Source organism: Phoca vitulina, unplaced genomic scaffold, assembly GCF_004348235.1.
Source record: "Phoca vitulina isolate PV1807 unplaced genomic scaffold, GSC_HSeal_1.0 scaffold25, whole genome shotgun sequence".
Taxonomy (NCBI): Eukaryota; Metazoa; Chordata; class Mammalia; order Carnivora; family Phocidae; genus Phoca; species Phoca vitulina.
In genome coordinates, this window is record NW_022589728.1 from 17217722 (window position 1) to 17234860 (window position 17139).

Below are 17139 nucleotides of genomic sequence, written 5' to 3' on the forward strand. Positions count from 1 at the left end.
GAGTCTGCGCTCGGCGGGGCGGCTGCCGGGTCACGGCCTTCTGCTTGTCTCCAAATCGTCTTCGGCGTTTCGCGAGTCCCCTGAGCACACAGAGAAAAGTCCCGAGCCAGCCGCCTGCCCTTTTCCTCAGAGCTCCGTGGCTGGTGGGCAACGCGGGCGCTCGTTCCAGCTGCCGTGAGGAGACGGGGGTTTCGCTAGAAGGATAGCTTATGGTCAACAAACCTGGGAGTCACTAGAGAAACGCGGTACAAAGGACACAAAGCTTAGATAGTAAAAATTATGAAGGAAAGTTGAGAGCTTGCAACCCTACTCCCTTCGATAGCTCAGCTGGTAGAGCGGAGGACTGTAGGCGCTGTGCCCGTGGCCATCCTTAGGTCGCTGGTTCGATTCCGGCTCGAAGGAGAGGAGTTGTTAATTTTGTTACTTTGGGCTTAACTGTAAGGCAAGATCAAGAACATGATCAAAAAAAATAGTTTCCGTTTCTAAATGTTCTGACCTCTCTCTAGAGGAAGAGATAAGCGGCTGTGCCCAGTGGTGGGGGATTAGCTCAAATGGTAGAGCGCTCGCTTAGCATGCGAGAGGTAGCGGGATCGATGCCCGCATCCTCCAGCTTTTTTTTTTTCCTCTTCCCTTGTGGTAGTTTTTCTTTCGATTCTCATTCAACTCGAGGTAGAACTTGAAATCAGCCATCGGGCAAGCGAGAGATGGGACGAGCTTGAGCTTGAGGTTACCCCTCCCTAAAACTTCCCAGACAAGGGATATGGGTGCTGACAGAGTTTATTCTCACAACTTAAAAGTCTTAGACCCATTTACGTTGGGAAGTTCACGAAATTGGTTCTTTTTGTGTCCAAAAATGGCTACGGATTACAGTTACATCTGCACTCTCTTTGTGATTCGTGATTGATAGCTGCACTTCCAGAGACCCATCCGATACTAAACTGCCCATATTTAGGGGGAACGGACAGAAAAACAAAACAACACAAAAAAACACAGAACTTGGAAAGGGACGCTGGCTACCTTAAACTTATGTTGAGCCGAGGAAGCGAGAACTATTCCGCTTCATGTCATCTGAGTTCAGTGGGGTGCCCAGCTGTGGGCAGATCTACTAGGATGGGATAAAGCAAGGGGTACAGGAAGAGCAGCGAGGAAGTGGACAGAGGCCTTAAACCGAGAGGCTTGCTCCTGAAGGAGGGTTCTAATGCCATTTTCCTCCTGGGAAGTAACTGTGGAGAATTGGGACCAGCACTCGAAAGGAATTAAATGGAAAAAAAAAAAAAAAAGAGAGATCTGTTTATTGAGCATAGTCTATTTCGTTAAAGACAAGACAAAAACAAAACAAATACACTGTCACTGAAAGATTCAGAAATTGAGCAGAACACACACAAAGGCTTTTCTGGTAATAAATTCTTCCTACCCTAATTTACTAGAATATAGCCATTAAAAAGCTGTTGAAACCATACTGCAGTTCTCAACACAAAACATACATTTTCAAAGACAAAGACAAAGGCAGAAATATTACCTTTTTTGATGATTACAATTAATAAATGACAATTCTTTTATCTCCTGTTCCTTTTAGTGTTCTAGGCAACCTGCACATTTTTTTGTTACCAGTGTGTACAACCCGCTGCATTTTATTGGTATATCTTTCCTTTTCTAGGGCAGTCTCCATTTTTATCTCATTTTACTCTTTTCAGTAAAGTCTTTAAATTGAGTGTATAGTGATTCGTTTAAAACATATTATTTTCATGAAAACAAATTTACAAAGTAGGAAAAGGAATCCTTTTATCAGATGATATGGCCCAGTTTCCAGTTGAGATTATGAATGCTCTAACTGGCTGACTGGTGGAGCTAGCAGTAAAATTATAAATGACAATAAGAGCAAGAAATGTATAATAAGTGGAAGGAATGCTCCCAAAATTCGGGTGGAGAGCACATGGTCAGGGCATGGGAGTTGGGCAAGAACTCAAACAACATCTCAGGATTAGCAACTCAGGTGTGGAATGGAATTCATATCAAAAGTCTAAAGGTACAAGCTGAGAGGCACTGTTGCACAGTAGTTAGTCATGTGGGCTGTGAAATCCAATGGCCTTTCTTGGCTTTCACATTCCCTAGCTGGGTGATATTGGGCAGGTTGCTCGACATCTTGGTGCTTCAGTTTCCTTGTTTGTTAAATAGGAGTGATAAAATGGTACCTACTTTTAATTGAGATGTAACATGTAAAGCCCTTATTACAGTGCCTGGTACATAGTAAACACACTATAAACATTAACTGTTATCAGTGTATGTGATCAGTACCATAAAGGGAAGGCCTGGGGGGAATATTCTGAGGGTTTGCATGTGTGTTTATACAAGTATATATGGAAGTGCAGGAAAGAGATGCTTGGATCTACTGTGGAGGGAAAGTAGAACAATCCTAAAAATACAAAATGATAGTTAAATAAATTATGGTATAACCATTTAAGGGAGTATATATAACCTTTGAAATTATACTTATTAAGAACTATTGACATGGGAAATGTTCATCTAATGCTAATTTAATAAATTGGGTACAGGCCAATATAAACAATAACAATATAAACAAACATCTGTAGAAAAGACTGAAGAACACATTAAAATATTAATAGTGATCTTTAGATAGTAACATTACTGTGATTTTTTCTTCTTTAAAACTCTAAAATATTTTCTAATTTCTGTCATAAACATTTATAAGTTTTAACTGAAAATATAAGATGCATTTTTTAAAAATAACAGCTAACAGCACCTCCTATAAGCCAACCACAGTTCTAGTTACTTTACATGTATTAACTCATATATTTTTCTCAAAAAGAAAACACTAGGCCCAGATGGCTTCTGTGGTGAATTCTACCAAATAATTAAGGAAGAAATAATACCAAGTATAGGCAGAGTTTCAGAAAATTGAAGAAGAGGGAAAGCTGTCCAACTTAATCTATAAAGCCAACATTATCCTGATCCCAAAGCCACACAAAGACATTATGAAAAAAGAAAACTATAGGCCAGTATCCTTCATGAAAATAGATGCAAAAAATTTAAACAAAATTTTAGCCAATTAAATCCAACAATTCATAAAAAGGAAAATACATCATGACCAAATGGAATTTATTCCAAGAATACAAGACTGGTTCAACATTCAAAAATCAACATAACTCATCATAGCTAAAGAAGAGTAATGACATGATCATTTCAGTAGATACAGAAAAAGCATATGACGAAATTCAACATCATTCCTGATTTTGAAAACTATCAGCAAACTTGGAAGGGAAGAGAACTTCTTCAACCTGATAAAGGGCTTTTCATGAAAAACACATATTTAATATTATACTTAATAGTATGAAGCTTTTCTCTCAAGATCAGGAACAAAGCAAGGATGTCCATTCTGAGGTTTTTAGCCAGGACAGTAAGGCAAGAAAAATGAAGTAAAAGACCTCCAGGACAGTAAGGCAAGAAAAATGAAGTAAAAGACCTCCTGATTGGAAAGGAGGAAGTAAAATTATATTCACAGATATCTCATTTTTTAAAATATTGATTACATGTTGAAATAATAGTTTATATTTTGGGGGTGTTAAATGAAATATATTAATAACATCAATATCATTTGTTTCTGTTTTTTAATGTGGCTACTAGAAATTTAAAATTATATATATGTCTCATATTTGTCAACCACATCTTATTTCAATTGGACAGTTAGGTCAAAGAGGTAGGTAGGAGCCAGATCATGTCAGGCCTTAGAGACCACAGTGAGGATTAATGTTTTTATCCCATGGGTAATTGGACCATTAGTGGGATTTAAATAGGGAGTGACATATGAGAAACAGATTGCAGAAAGCAAGAGTGAATTCAGAAAAATCAATCAGAAGGCTGAGGTGGAGGGATGGTGAGGCGGGTTGTGGGTGTTGAGGGTGGAGTCAAGAAGGGCCTGGAGTTCAGATGCGACCATTGGGAAGGCCTTAGGCTAAAGCATTTGCTACTTGTTGGGACTGTCACTATTCATTTCTGGCATGTGAATTATGCTAGGAAATGTTCAGAGAAAAGTAAAATATGTTAATTTCTAACATATCCTAAGAGATATTTATGATGAATTAAAATGTACAAACAACAGATTTGGAGGAGTAATTATCAAGAAGAAAAGCTTATAGCCAGAAGTTTGTAAGCTATCTAATGAAAGAAATGCCTTAGTGTTAGATTTGGAAAGTACTTTTCAAGTTAATTCATTTCTCTTTGATTTTAGATTTTGTAAAATGTTTCTTTTCATTAAAAAAATTTTAAATCACATACACAAGCTGCCTGTTGCCAGATAGACAGCTAAATTGAAGAGACTGACAATGTAGGCAGAAAAAAAAAAGTTAAGTATTGTATAGATATCATGAATTGAGTTCTTGGTGTAAAAAGATTGCAAGATTCCTTCTACTGGAAAGAGTTCTGGGTTATATTTTTTTCAAGTAACTTGTAAAGTTGGTTAGAAAAATGCTTTTCTAAATCACACCCTGAGCCCCAGGATACCAAAAGAAATAACATACCGTACATATGTCTCCTGTGGTCAGATGGGTTATATATAGCGGGACTGATCAACAGAGCCTGGCTCTTGGAACACCAGCTCATCTAAGTCCTGAATGAAGTGCTGCTTTCTCCCCAGTGGTCATGTATTAGTGTTCTCACTAATGGAGGGAGGGAGGGAGAGAGAGAAAGACGGATGGATGGATGGATCAATGGATATTGCAGGAAAGAATTAATAACCTCACTGTCTTAGTTTAAGAGGATCTGGTCAGCACAGTATTAAGCACTGGTCTTTGTTTGGCATGGAATTAAAGTGATTTTTCAAGAGATGTAACTGGGGCTGGAGTTGACCTGAAAGTCCTGGTTCACTCATGCCCTAGTGTTCCAGGCTAACTAAACTTCCTTCTTAAACAGTCCCTAATTCTCTGCCTCCACATCCACAGGATCTGCCGTTCTTTCCCTGTTTTAATGACTTAGTCATCCACCAACTTTCTCACTTCCAGTGGGTACAAAAAGGAAGAATTCTCCTTCCTCTCTACCTTAGATGTTGAGCCAGAAGCAAGATCAGCATTCTAGTGCCTTTTGTTTTCTCCTCCTTCCAGCAGGACTGCACTCTCTCTGCCTCACTGCTTTGCTTCAAACTGTATCAATTTTTTACTTCTTTTTAGCTCCACCTTCCATTTGACCATAAGTCCGCTGCTCTATCTGATGAATGACTAGCTTCTTGAGCTAAGCGTTGATTATTTTCAAGTACCTGTATTTGCAATTACCTATGCTAAAGAGACAAAGAGAACATGGGTAAATGAAATGCTAAGAACATTCTGGAATCCTCAGGAAAGTTAGCACTCCTGACACTGATTCCCTGGGACTCTTCTAATGCCTCCTACTCCCAGAATGGTCTCCCTTGTTTTGCAAGTTAGGACGAAGAGTTGATGCTCTTGTAACTATTCTGGGGTTAGAAGTTCACATCACTCTGACCAGGAAGTATAAAATCCACTAAAAGAAGGGGACCCTGTTCCTTCTGGAGAATCTTTTAAATACACTCCAGTTTTCTTCCAAGATTTTTTTATATCACATATTCTAGAGCTGGTTGTCCGGTATGGTAACCACTAGCCACGTATGGCTGTTATTACATAAAATTTAATACTCAGATCCCAAGTTGCATTATACACATCTCAAGTACTCAATAGCCACCTGAGGGTAGAAGTTACATAGTACAGATAGAGAACATTTACATCATTGCTGAAAATTCTAAGTGTGCTGTAGAGCATGGGTGTGGTACAGCTTAGTGGGTGAGGTCATGGGCTCTGTAGTCAAAAGATGTGTCTCTGAATCTGCTTCACAACTAGCAGCCAAATGACAAGGCAACTACTTTGCTGAGCTACACAGTTGGCTCAATGGAAATTATAATACCTATTAAAGAGAGTTATTATAAGAAGTGATTAGTACTCTGCACATATTTTTTATGTTTGTTGTGGCAGTACACAGTCGACCCTTGAACAACCTGGAGGTAAGGGTGCTGACCCCCTGTGCAGTTGAAAATCTTCATATAATTTTTGACTCCCCCCAAATTTAACTACTAATATCCTACTGTCGACCAGAAGCCTTACTGATAACATAAACAGTCAATTAACATATATTTTTATGTTATATGTATTATATACTATATTCTTAGGATAAAGTAAGTGAGAGAAAAGAAAATGTTATTAAGAAGATTTTAAGGAAGAGAAAGTACACTTACAGTACTGTACTGTAAAAAAATCCACATATAAGTTATTGTTCAAGGGTCAACCATAGTACTAAAAGTAACAGATTTTAGAACCCTCTTTTCTTCCTTCCCAAGACGAACACACCAAAATCCACATTTCATTTCACTCCTGTGCTCCGTCTCCTGAAGTCTGGGTCCATTTGGCCTGGTAGCTAGAGGTCGAAAGAGGTCAAAAGTCTTCTCTTTCTGTTATCATGCCTTAATACTGAGTCTGCTGTTAGGCATGTAGTCAGGTTCTTACAGATCCATCTTGCTTCCTCTGACTTATCTGGGGGTTTGGGAAACTGCTGGTCCTCCAGGAGGTGAGAGCAGTGGTGGTTTTGCTTCAGCTTCTCAACTGTATAAACATAACCCTGCCCTAGTTTGGTAGGACTTGGGAATGAGTGGCAATTGGGGCTTCCAACAAATCAACTCCCTGTGTATAATTGCCCCAGTTGGTTTCAACCCCCATCCTAGTTGTGGTGAGTGGGGGTTTGGGAAGGGAAGATGTCCATCAACAGATGAATGGATAAAGAAAATGTGGTATATATTTATAAATGGAATATTATGCAGCCATCAAAAACTGAAATCTTGCCATTTGCAATGACGTGGATGGAACTAGAGGGTATCATGCTAAGTGAAATAAGTTAATCAGAGAAAGACAAGTATCATATGATCTCACTGATATGAGGAATTTGAGAAACAAGACAGAGGACCATAGGGAAAGGGAGGAAAAAATGAAACGAGATGAAACCAGAGAGGGAGACAAACCATAAGAGACTCTTAATCTCAGGAAACAAACTGAGGGTTGCTGGAGTGGTGGGGGGTGGGAGGGATGGGGTGGCTGGGTGATGGACAGTGGGGAGGGTATGTGCTGTGGTGAGCACTGTGAATTGTGTTAAGACTGTTGAATCACAGACCTGTACCTCTGAAATAATAATATATTGTATGTTAAAAAAAAGAAGACAGTAGGAAGGGAAAAATGAAGGGGGGGGAATCGGAGGGGGAGATGAACCAGGAGAGACTATGAACTCTGAGAAACAAACTGAGGGTTTTAGAGGGGAGGGAGGTGGGGGGATGGGTTAGCCTGGTGATGGGTATTGAAGAGAGCACGTTCTGCATGGAGTACTGGGTGTTATACGCAAACAATGAATCATGGAACACTACATCAAAAACCAATGAAGTAATATATGGTGACTAACATAACATAATTAAAAAAAAAAAAAAAAGGATTGTCTCCTGACTCACTGTGCACCTTCACTGCATCATTGGTGGTTGCTCAGACTCAGACCATCTGAGTCACCCCTGTGGATCCTAATTTCATAGCCTCAGAGTCCCTTTCCTCCTTTCCTTCCCCACTGCCTCGCCCAGTGCAGGGCATCATGACCTCTCACCTAGGCTATTGGCAACAACCTTCCATCTGGTCTTTACCTAGGTCACCTTCACCCTAATCTATCCCAACCACCACTGTGAGACTAATCTAATTAATGCACAGCTCTCATGGAAATGTTTCTGTGAGAAACCTTCAACAACTCCCAACATGTTGCCTAATTTATTAAGTGTTAAAAACTCTTTAGCCCAGTATTTGTGGCCTACCAATGTGCCAGCAGCATGCTCTGCACTCCGACGCAAAGCACCATACGCTCTGAGCATTCCCTGCACTCCTGTGCCTTGTTGTCTTTGCTTCTGTGCCTTCCCTTGGAAAGCCCCAACTATGCCCCATCTGACTATACATCCATTCATCTAAGTTCTCAGTGGATCAACCCACCCATGAAGCCCTCCTGATGAATCCAACTCTGAAATCTTGTAGCTCTTTATCACATTTTGTTTTGTACTATGTTTCTATATATGACTGTCTTATTTCCACTGTTAGACTGAGCTCCCTGAGGACAATAACCTGTGTCTTGTTTGTCTTTCCATCCGCAGAGCTGAGCACAATGGGGACACATGATAAACACTCAGTGAATATTTTTTGAAAGAATAAATTCCTCTAATAAGGATAGTCTTGGCTATATTGTACATTATTAGTTTAAGTGCTTTTCCTTAGGTTGAAGAGTCTTTTACTGTAGAAACTTTATCTTCTCTAGAAAATAACTCACATATTGCGTTCAGACCTCCATAGCCCATGTAATGATAAATACAGTTAACTGCCTAGGCTAGGTGAGCTGAATTAAATCAGTAAAAAAAAAATGTCACCAATCCCTTCTTTACTGGAGTTGCTAAATAGATATTGAAAGGAATCACAAAATTCTCCTAAGATGCCTGAAATGTTTATGAATACATGTAACTTATTATTAGCTAATAGAGCTTCTTAGAGTCTCAATAAGCTTTCAGTGCACACAGCAATAAGACCATAAATAACCAGTCACACTGGCCTACTCTTTACTTGTGATTAAGTGCATATGGCGATATATTGACAAAATGTGGTCACTGTTTGAATATTTTTAAATCAAGGAGAAGTTAACCTGCAAACTCATCACATATAAACAGATTATGTAGCTCTTTTTCATTTTTGATCCGATTTTTAATTTTTAAATAACCATATATTGATGAAACAGTTCTTTCACAAATTCCTGGCAAACATCAAGATTGCTATTTATGACTCAAGAGCAGACCAAGAATATCAGAAATGACCAGGAATACTATCATTTAAAAAATCAGCTTGGAGGAGGAGGCAAATGCAAAGAGGTGTAGTACGGATTTCAGACCAGAGAAAACCCAGGTATGGAAGCAGGACTCCATTTTCATTTCAGTTGGCAATAGCACTGATATCTGTTCCCTGCTTTATGGAAAAATGAAATAATGGGTCTACTACCCCACATGCCAGTTACTACCTCAGTATTGATTATTGCTGCAAATTAAATTTAAATTTTAAAAGATTGCCAAGTTTTCTTTGTGTTTTTGGTGTGTGTAAGGAGGGGTTTGTAGGCATACAGGATGAAAGAGGGTGTTAGGGAGGAAGGAGAACAATGTGGAAGAAAAAAGAACTTACTAGAATTTTATTCACAACTTTTTTTAAAAAATGGGATCGTCGACTGGTGTTTGGATTTTTTTTCATAGACACTTTTATGGTGAAAAGGATTGAAATCAGTTTTTAAATTGGAATTTTTCCCAGAACACAACTCTTGCAAAGATGAAAAAATTAACGTTAAGCAAGTCTTTTTAGATGATTGCCTTCGTAAAGCCTGGAGCATGGTTTTCAAGACATGTTTTTATGTTTTCAGTTAAGACAGTAAGATCATGCTACTCTTGGTGACTCGCTTCGTAAACTCTCAAGACAGAAATGGCATTCGTTATACAGTTAGACTCTTGGGCTGCATTCTCCCCAGTCCTGGAGCAACCCATCACCACGTTCTTACTGAGTGCTCACAGAGGGCTTGGCTCAGTGACTAGGCATGCACATTTGCATTTGTTGTTGACAACTGTCCGCTTCAACCTCCCTCTCCTCACAACCCTGTCTAAATGGGGTTTGTAATCCTTCTTCCCACCCACTCTCTTCACTCCCTGGGGCAGGAATGTTGGCTCCTGGTCTCTGTCACCTGTCAGAATCCATCCTCCTGTCACTGGCTTATATGGACAAGTCAGCCGACTGTCACGTGACACCCCCCCCCCCCAAGTGCTAAAAACAGCTCGGGCACCTCCTCTGAACCTGGGCCTGAAACAATGTCTTCCACCGAAAAAACCATAAAGGACACTTGATCACCCAATCTTTGGAATTATTTCCAGAAGACACTTGCAGAAACCATTCGGAGCACCCTTTCCCTGGCAGTGCACACAGGGACGGCCAGGAGATGAGCGCATCTTTGAATTATAAGTCCTTTTCCAAAGAGCAGCAGACCATGGATAACTTGGAGAAGCAACTCATCTGTCCTATCTGCTTAGAGATGTTCACAAAGCCTGTGGTTATTCTCCCCTGTCAGCATAACCTGTGTAGGAAATGTGCCAGTGATATTTTCCAGGTAGGTTTGTTTGGAATTTAGGGGGTAAAAAAAAAAAGGAGTCTCTTTTCTCAGAATCAAGTGCTTAACTTTTAAGTAAATTCTTTTAGAAAACCTTTTAAGGCTGCATTCATTTTAAGAAAAACATTTTTTTTTAATGATTTGCTCTGTGCTTTGCTGTCTGCCTCCTCCTTACTCCCAAATCTAGTTTTACTTAAATACTAAGAATCATATTAAAAAAAACCAAAAACCTCAAAACATTGAATCTGCTTCCAAATTGTAAATGAATTGCTGCCCAAGACATTAATGTTGGAGTTTCTGGCTGGAACTTTTGGTTACAAAAACATTGGATGGAAAAGTGCCTCATGCTGAACATGGTACACAGCCGTTGACTGTGGATAAGTGCTGGCCCTGTATTTTGGGACCACTTGCTGAGAAGGCCCTAAGGGATTATCTTATGGCCAGCTTAAAGTAGAAGTTGATGTTGTTTGTAGTAACAGAGTGAAAAGAAGTCTCAGAAAAGCTACCTGTGGCATTACTCAATTCCTCTTTTCTTGCTTGGCAAGAACAGGCCTCTAACCCGTATTTGCCCACAAGAGGAGGTACCACCGTGGCCTCAGGGGGCCGATTTCGCTGTCCATCCTGTAGACACGAAGTGGTTCTGGACAGACATGGGATATATGGCCTTCAGAGGAACCTGCTGGTGGAAAATATCATTGACATCTACAAGCAGGAGTCCACCAGGTATGTTTCTTCCCTGTGTCAAACCCATTTGAAGCTTGTTTTTGTCTATTTGTTTGTTCTAATGGATCAATACACCAAACGCTTGTTTGCCCATTACAGACATTGTTTTTCCAAGGGAGTCCTTCCCAATGTGAGAATTGCTCATGGAAGGAGAAGGCAGCTGGTGCCCAAGCCTTTGTATCAATTTAAGAATGAAGTAATTCATTCAGTAATACTGAAAGAGGTATAATGCGGCCCATCCCTCTAAGCCTTGTATTACGTATGTTTTAGACATCTCTGCACTTCACAGGTCCTTTGTAGCTCCAGATTCTACATAGCAGAAAACCTATAGTACAAAACTTTAAGGAAAACTAATAGAAATGGCATTTTCCAAAATAGTCCAGTTCCTAGTCTAGACAGTCTCACCTGAAAATTGTCTAGATGATCATAATAAAAACAAAGTTCTCTAACATAGTTAGTCATGGTATGGACTCTGGGAGGTTGCAAAGCAATGCACAGTCCTTCCTTTAGCAAGTTAAAGTTTAGAGACATGGGGCAGGGGGAGATGGCATTCAGGTTATGTTTCTCTAATCTCTAGATTGTATTTGTCTCATACTCTTAGCATTCACCTGTTGATTGACTGATACTCAGTATATACATCTATTCATTAAAAAAAGAAGAAAAGTCTTCTTCCTCATCGAATCACATTGGTTATAGAGTTCCTTTCCTAGAGACAACACTGTAGGAGTTCATTCCTAGAAGGCATGGTGTGAAGAGCCCTTTTTCAATTGTACACAGGTCAGTCCGGTCCACAAAGCTTGATAGCAATATTGAGACCATCTGGAAATGAACTCATTGTGATTCTTATTAGGAGACACGTATTTATGGAACATCTGCAGGGCTCTAAGAGCCTTGCACTCTTGGAAGGAAAGCTGTTCTATAAATCTAACATATAATTATTTTAATCATTATGCCTATTAGTTTCTGCTTAAGATTCAAACTAAATTAGATAGTGCCAGAATCTAGATGGAATTGGGGAAGAAGAGTAATTGCCAGTGACATATTGCAGAGACACAGAGTCAGCTATTTCCCTTGTTTCCAGTCTCTGGAGAAGAAGGAAAGTGCTATGGTTGCCGTTGTTGCTTCATTGATTGATCTGATTGTATTACGTTACTTTAAAATGCAAATGCACACACTGTCTCTTAAAAAAATAACCAGTCAATTAATCACCCAGACAATCATTAAGGGTGTTTATATAACAAGTGATTCAGTGCCTAGTAGAGTGTCTTGCATAGAATGGTTACTTTGTAAGTGCCCGCTGACAAAGCAACACCACAAACCTTCTTACGTGTTCTATTTATCGCAATAATTTCATTCTGCTACTTGCTACAGTGAGAGCCTGAAATATGGGGAATAATAGCAATAATGCTATGAAATGCAGAGAAGAAGAGATACTAAAACTTGTAGCATTAGCAAAACCACAAGATACATCTTTACTTTAACCATAACATGCCAAAAAAGTGCCCAGGTGAGCAAACTGTGTAAAAGTAATGAACAAAACTTCCAACCAGGGGCGCCTGGGTGGCTCAGTTGTTAAGCGTCTGCCTTCGGCTCAGGTCATGGTCCCGGGGTCCTGGGATCGAGCCCCACATCGGGCTCCCCGCTCAGCGGGAAGCCTGCTTCTCTCTCTCCCACTCCCCCTGATTGTGTTCCCTCTCTCGCTGTGTCTCTATCAAATAAATAAAAAAAAATCTTTAAAAAAAAAAAAAAACAACTTCCAACCATGAAGCTCATAACTGCGTGCACTAGCGGTATTTTTCTGATTATCAAGTTCTTCTTATGCTGTTATTTCTTGAACTTGAGACCTGCCTTTGGGACATTTTTACTGGGTGGCAAAACCACAAGTTGCAAAGAGGATCCAGGTGTTTCTGTTTGGGCATAAACCCAGGTGTTCTCTGGAGGCTGGCAGCCTTGCCAGCCCAGAAGCCTGAGTCCATTAGGCAACCTTAGAATAACCTTGGATATACAGAGTGAGATGAATCCATCTCTGGCTCACCGTCATTGGGGTGGGGACATAAAGGAGAGGGGCTGGTCAACTCTGACCTCCCACAGGAAGACTAGAGATTGTAGATCTCGACGACACCCGGCCTTCTTACCTAGACTTCTGCATGGTGCTGAACTAGCCACAGTTTGGGGAGGTGACCAAAACAGGAATTTATTTCGCTAATATTAATCATGAAAGTTATAATAATTAACTTTATAATAAGTAAAACTAATATGTGCTGAGTACATGTCAACCACTATTCAGGGTGCTTCACACATGAATCGTGTATGATTCTCTAATTCTCACAACAATCCTGTGAGATTGTGATTATTATTATTATCTTGTTAAAATTTCTGAATATTTCACTGAAGCTAACTCATATACATAATTTAAACAGTCAAATAGTACGAGACCTCTAAGGAGGGCTCCACTCTCACCCCACTCTCTCTCCACCCCTAAGTCTCACTCCCCAGAGGCAACCACTTTTCATTGTTTTAGCTGTTTTTCTGTTATCACCCAGTGACATCTGTATACTACGGCTATACTCCCATTTCTTGATTTTCCAATTTAGACATTATCTACTTTTCACTGCAGACGATCAGGTCAGTGTCCTCATGTGGCTGGGCTTCGCCTACTTTTTTTTTTTTTTTTAAGATTTTATTTATTTATTTGAAGAGAGAGACACAGCGAGAGAGCGAACACAAGCAAGGGGAGTGGGAGAGGGAGAAGCAGGCTTCCTGCTGAGCAGGGAGCCCGATGCGGGGCTCAATCCCAGGACCCCAGGATCATGACCTGAGCCAAAGGCAGACACTTAAGGACTGAGCCACCCAGGTGCCCCAAGGGCTTCGCCTACGTTACTTGTACTCTTCCCTGGGTTGAATCTTTGTTTCCTAGTGCCTATGTCTTTCTCTTTGCTGGTTTATTCTACTGTTTTTGTGGAGCACATCCTCAAGTAGTCTCCCAAAATATGCAGAAATCACTCCACTTTGCAGCCTCCCACACACTCCTGCCTTCAGAATACCTGGCTTCGGAAGTTCCAGAGCCTTTCCTGGGTTCCACAGCTCAGGTCAGCTTGCTCCTTGCAGGCTTCTCCCCTTCAGGCTCTTAGCAGAATAAGATGCAACTCAAGCCGGGTACTTCCTTTCATCCAGATGTTCTCAATTTCCAACATTTGGTCGACATCGCTCATCTGCTGTCATCTTGCTCATTTTTTGTCCTTATTGATTTATACTAGAATGTGATTCTTACGATTTCCTCACTCTCATTTTAGTGGGATTTCCACAGGAAACACAAATAAAAAAGGCATAGGTTCATTCTGTCATATTTAATTAGAAGACCCTCGGGCCAGTTTTCAGATATGAATAAAAGCGGAGCCTGAAACAGGTTAAGTAACTTGCCTGAGGCCACACAGCTGCCACATGGAGAAGCTGAGCTGGAATTAAACTTGGAGATCAGTTTGACTCTAAAGGCGCCGCCTGCCATGCGTCACCAAGACCAGATGCCCACCCTTCGGGAAGCTCCAGAATGGTCCCAGCAACCTGAGGCCAGAGACAGCAGGCTACAGACTCCTTGAGGCTGGCCGGCACTGACGGCTAAGGGCCACTGCCCACATCTGGAGCTGAGACCTGAGCCACAACTGTGAACTCAGACACTCTCACCTCATGAAAGTGCATTTACACCATATCTATGCCATGTTTGACCCAAGTCTGTTATATGTTTTAAGTTGTCTAAAGGTTTCTATTATACACCCACTTATAAGTGGGTGATGTCCCTGGGCCCGTTTTGCCATCTAAACAAGAAAAACCTGATAAGGAATATGGGAAGTAGTTCTCAGCCTGTATGCACTATGGAAAAATAATCACAATCAAAACTAAACATACAGCCTTATGGCTATTGCCTCATTTTTAGTGTTTACGTATACTGGGTGTATATTTATACTATATATATTGTATATATTTATACATATATATCTATGTATATATATATATATATACACTCACATACCTGAGCTCTGGTCAGAGCTGTTGACATCAGAATAGCACAAGGGACACAGGCTGTCCTCAGGAAATGCTGCAGGGAGATGAGCCACAGAAGCATCCTCTGTGCCATTTTCCAGTAAATGTGCTCCAGACACTTGCCTGACATTTATTATTATGAGATGGAGATACATGGTAGGGAAGGTATTGTAGGTGGAGAAGCCTTTGACCAAGCAAAAGCAAACCACCACTCCTAGTCTCTAAATAACCCCCAAAGGGCTTTGTCATTTATAAATGGGAGTCTTCAGAATGCTGTCTGGCCTCTTCCTTTGCTGCTCATGAGTGCCAAGTGACCCTGGGTTTTCCCCATATTTCACATACCTTCCCCAGATGAGTGGTTTTACGTTAGATCACAAGGAAATACTATCCATTAATCTGGCAAATTATCTTTCATTTCTCATTCATTCAACAAATATTTGCTGAGTACCCATTCTGTGCAAGGCATTGTTCTGGGTACTGAGGATCCAGCAAAAAAAAAAAGGACAGACCTGTCCTCGTGGAACTCACATTTTGGTGGAGGAAACAGACCTGGGCAGTTTACTTTCCTCAGTTGACTTCCGAGAATATAGCAGAAATTCAAGTCAGGAGGCCACAGATTTTATGGAAAACATATTGCTACAAGACCAGGCAAAAATTCCTTTTACAAAAACCAGATTCTGAAATCTGGAAGCTGGAAGCCCATACAATTTCCTTACCAGACCCAGGGCTTCTTCCAACAGCCCAATCTCTTGACTTGACTCCTACCTAGTGATTTCTAGATGTAAGTCAGTATATTCTCTGCCTTTCTCTGAGTTTGTGGGGCAGCAGCTACATGGTAGCACATCAACAGCAATGGTTTTTAAACCATTTTATTCATGTCTCACAGTAGAAGTACATTTTACATTGTGATACAGTGACTATTACATACATGGACAGATATATAGATATGAAATATACACTTTTGTTTCCAATGTACTTAGATATGTGTACACACACACATATGTACCTACATACACATCTATCTTTGTACACCAGAAACAAGAGTTTCACATACCATTACCTTATTCTTATTACATGTAGTTCACAGTATTTACTGTTCTATTTTATTTTGATTTTAACAATGCTGGTCATGACCCCGAAATTGATTTCATGACCCATAATAATCGATTTCATGGCCCATTAAAACCTGCAGTTTTTTAAAAGAGGATCTTGATAACAATAGAAAAACTCAGCCCCAAATCTTTTAAATAACCATGCTTTTAAATAACTATGTGTTTGGGAATGTGAGGAAAGGTTATGGATTTGTATTTACATTTTCCAGGTACCTCTGAAAACTATTAACAACCTCAGCCTTTAGATAGGTTATGTAAGAATTCCAGGTTTTTGCAGAAGTAGGCTACACCCACATCTCTCACCATGCTCTCCAGAGAGGGCCTAGAACACCACGACTTGGCATAATTTTGACCTTGATGATAATACATAAGCCACGCTGATCATTAGGGGAATATACAAGGCCCTACCACGTGCTGTGAACTTGGGCTGCTTGTGATTCTCCAGCTAACAGGTTATTCTTAAACGGCAATGACTTGTCACTCCTGTTTGATGTTTTCAATTCCTCAGCGCTTGGTCATCATCTCACTAACACAAACCCAACACTCCATTATCACCTGTTGCAGGTCCGAAAAGTTTTGGCTGGTGCTGAACTGTTGGGAAAACTGAAACTTGGGATTATCTGTGAGATCCTTACTTCCAAGGTTACCACCACGTCCCAGAGCAGCATTTTTCTTATTGCTTAAAGTATTGTTCACCTTCATTGAGCACTTACTAACCACTCTGAATCAGTGTCAAGTCCTCACTTGGGAAGTTATTTATATTTAATTTTCTTAACGGCAGAAAGAGACCCAAACAAATTAATGAAGCAGGTGCTGACATTTTCCTTCTTACACAGAGCTACTTCCCACCAGTGTCTAGATTAATCATCAGTGATTTGGGTTCCTCCAGCCCACCCCCCTCCTCCTTTGCGTGAGAAATGTGTTTGCTGGAGGCTGGAAGGTTGGGACCTAGCACCTCTGCAAAGCTGGGATAGTTTGAGATCTAGTTTATCAGCCACTTCTCCTTTTTTACCCATAATTGGAAAGTACCTCAAGAGACTTGTGAGTA

General features: G+C 40.4%; 1 protein-coding gene and 2 non-coding genes across 3 annotated transcripts in view; all 3 read left to right on the forward strand.

Moving 5' to 3' along the window:
• Positions 1 to 312: 312 nt before the first annotated feature.
• Positions 313 to 402, forward strand: TRNAY-GUA. The gene is given in 2 exon segments: positions 313 to 349; positions 367 to 402. It is a non-coding gene; the product is annotated as a tRNA-Tyr (tRNA).
• A 134-nt stretch (positions 403 to 536) lies between these two features.
• Positions 537 to 609, forward strand: TRNAA-AGC. Its single transcript has one exon. It is a non-coding gene; the product is annotated as a tRNA-Ala (tRNA).
• Positions 610 to 9876: 9267 nt separating this feature from the next.
• The window catches only part of TRIM55 (tripartite motif containing 55), a 28340-nt gene continuing 21077 nt past the window's right edge, over positions 9877 to 17139 (forward strand). Inside the window, exons 1-2 of the mRNA XM_032422022.1 lie at positions 9877 to 10218; positions 10769 to 10941. Coding sequence (XP_032277913.1) covers positions 10051 to 10218; positions 10769 to 10941 — 341 coding nt within the window. The 5' untranslated portion in view covers positions 9877 to 10050. The remainder of the gene's footprint in view (positions 10219 to 10768; positions 10942 to 17139) is intronic.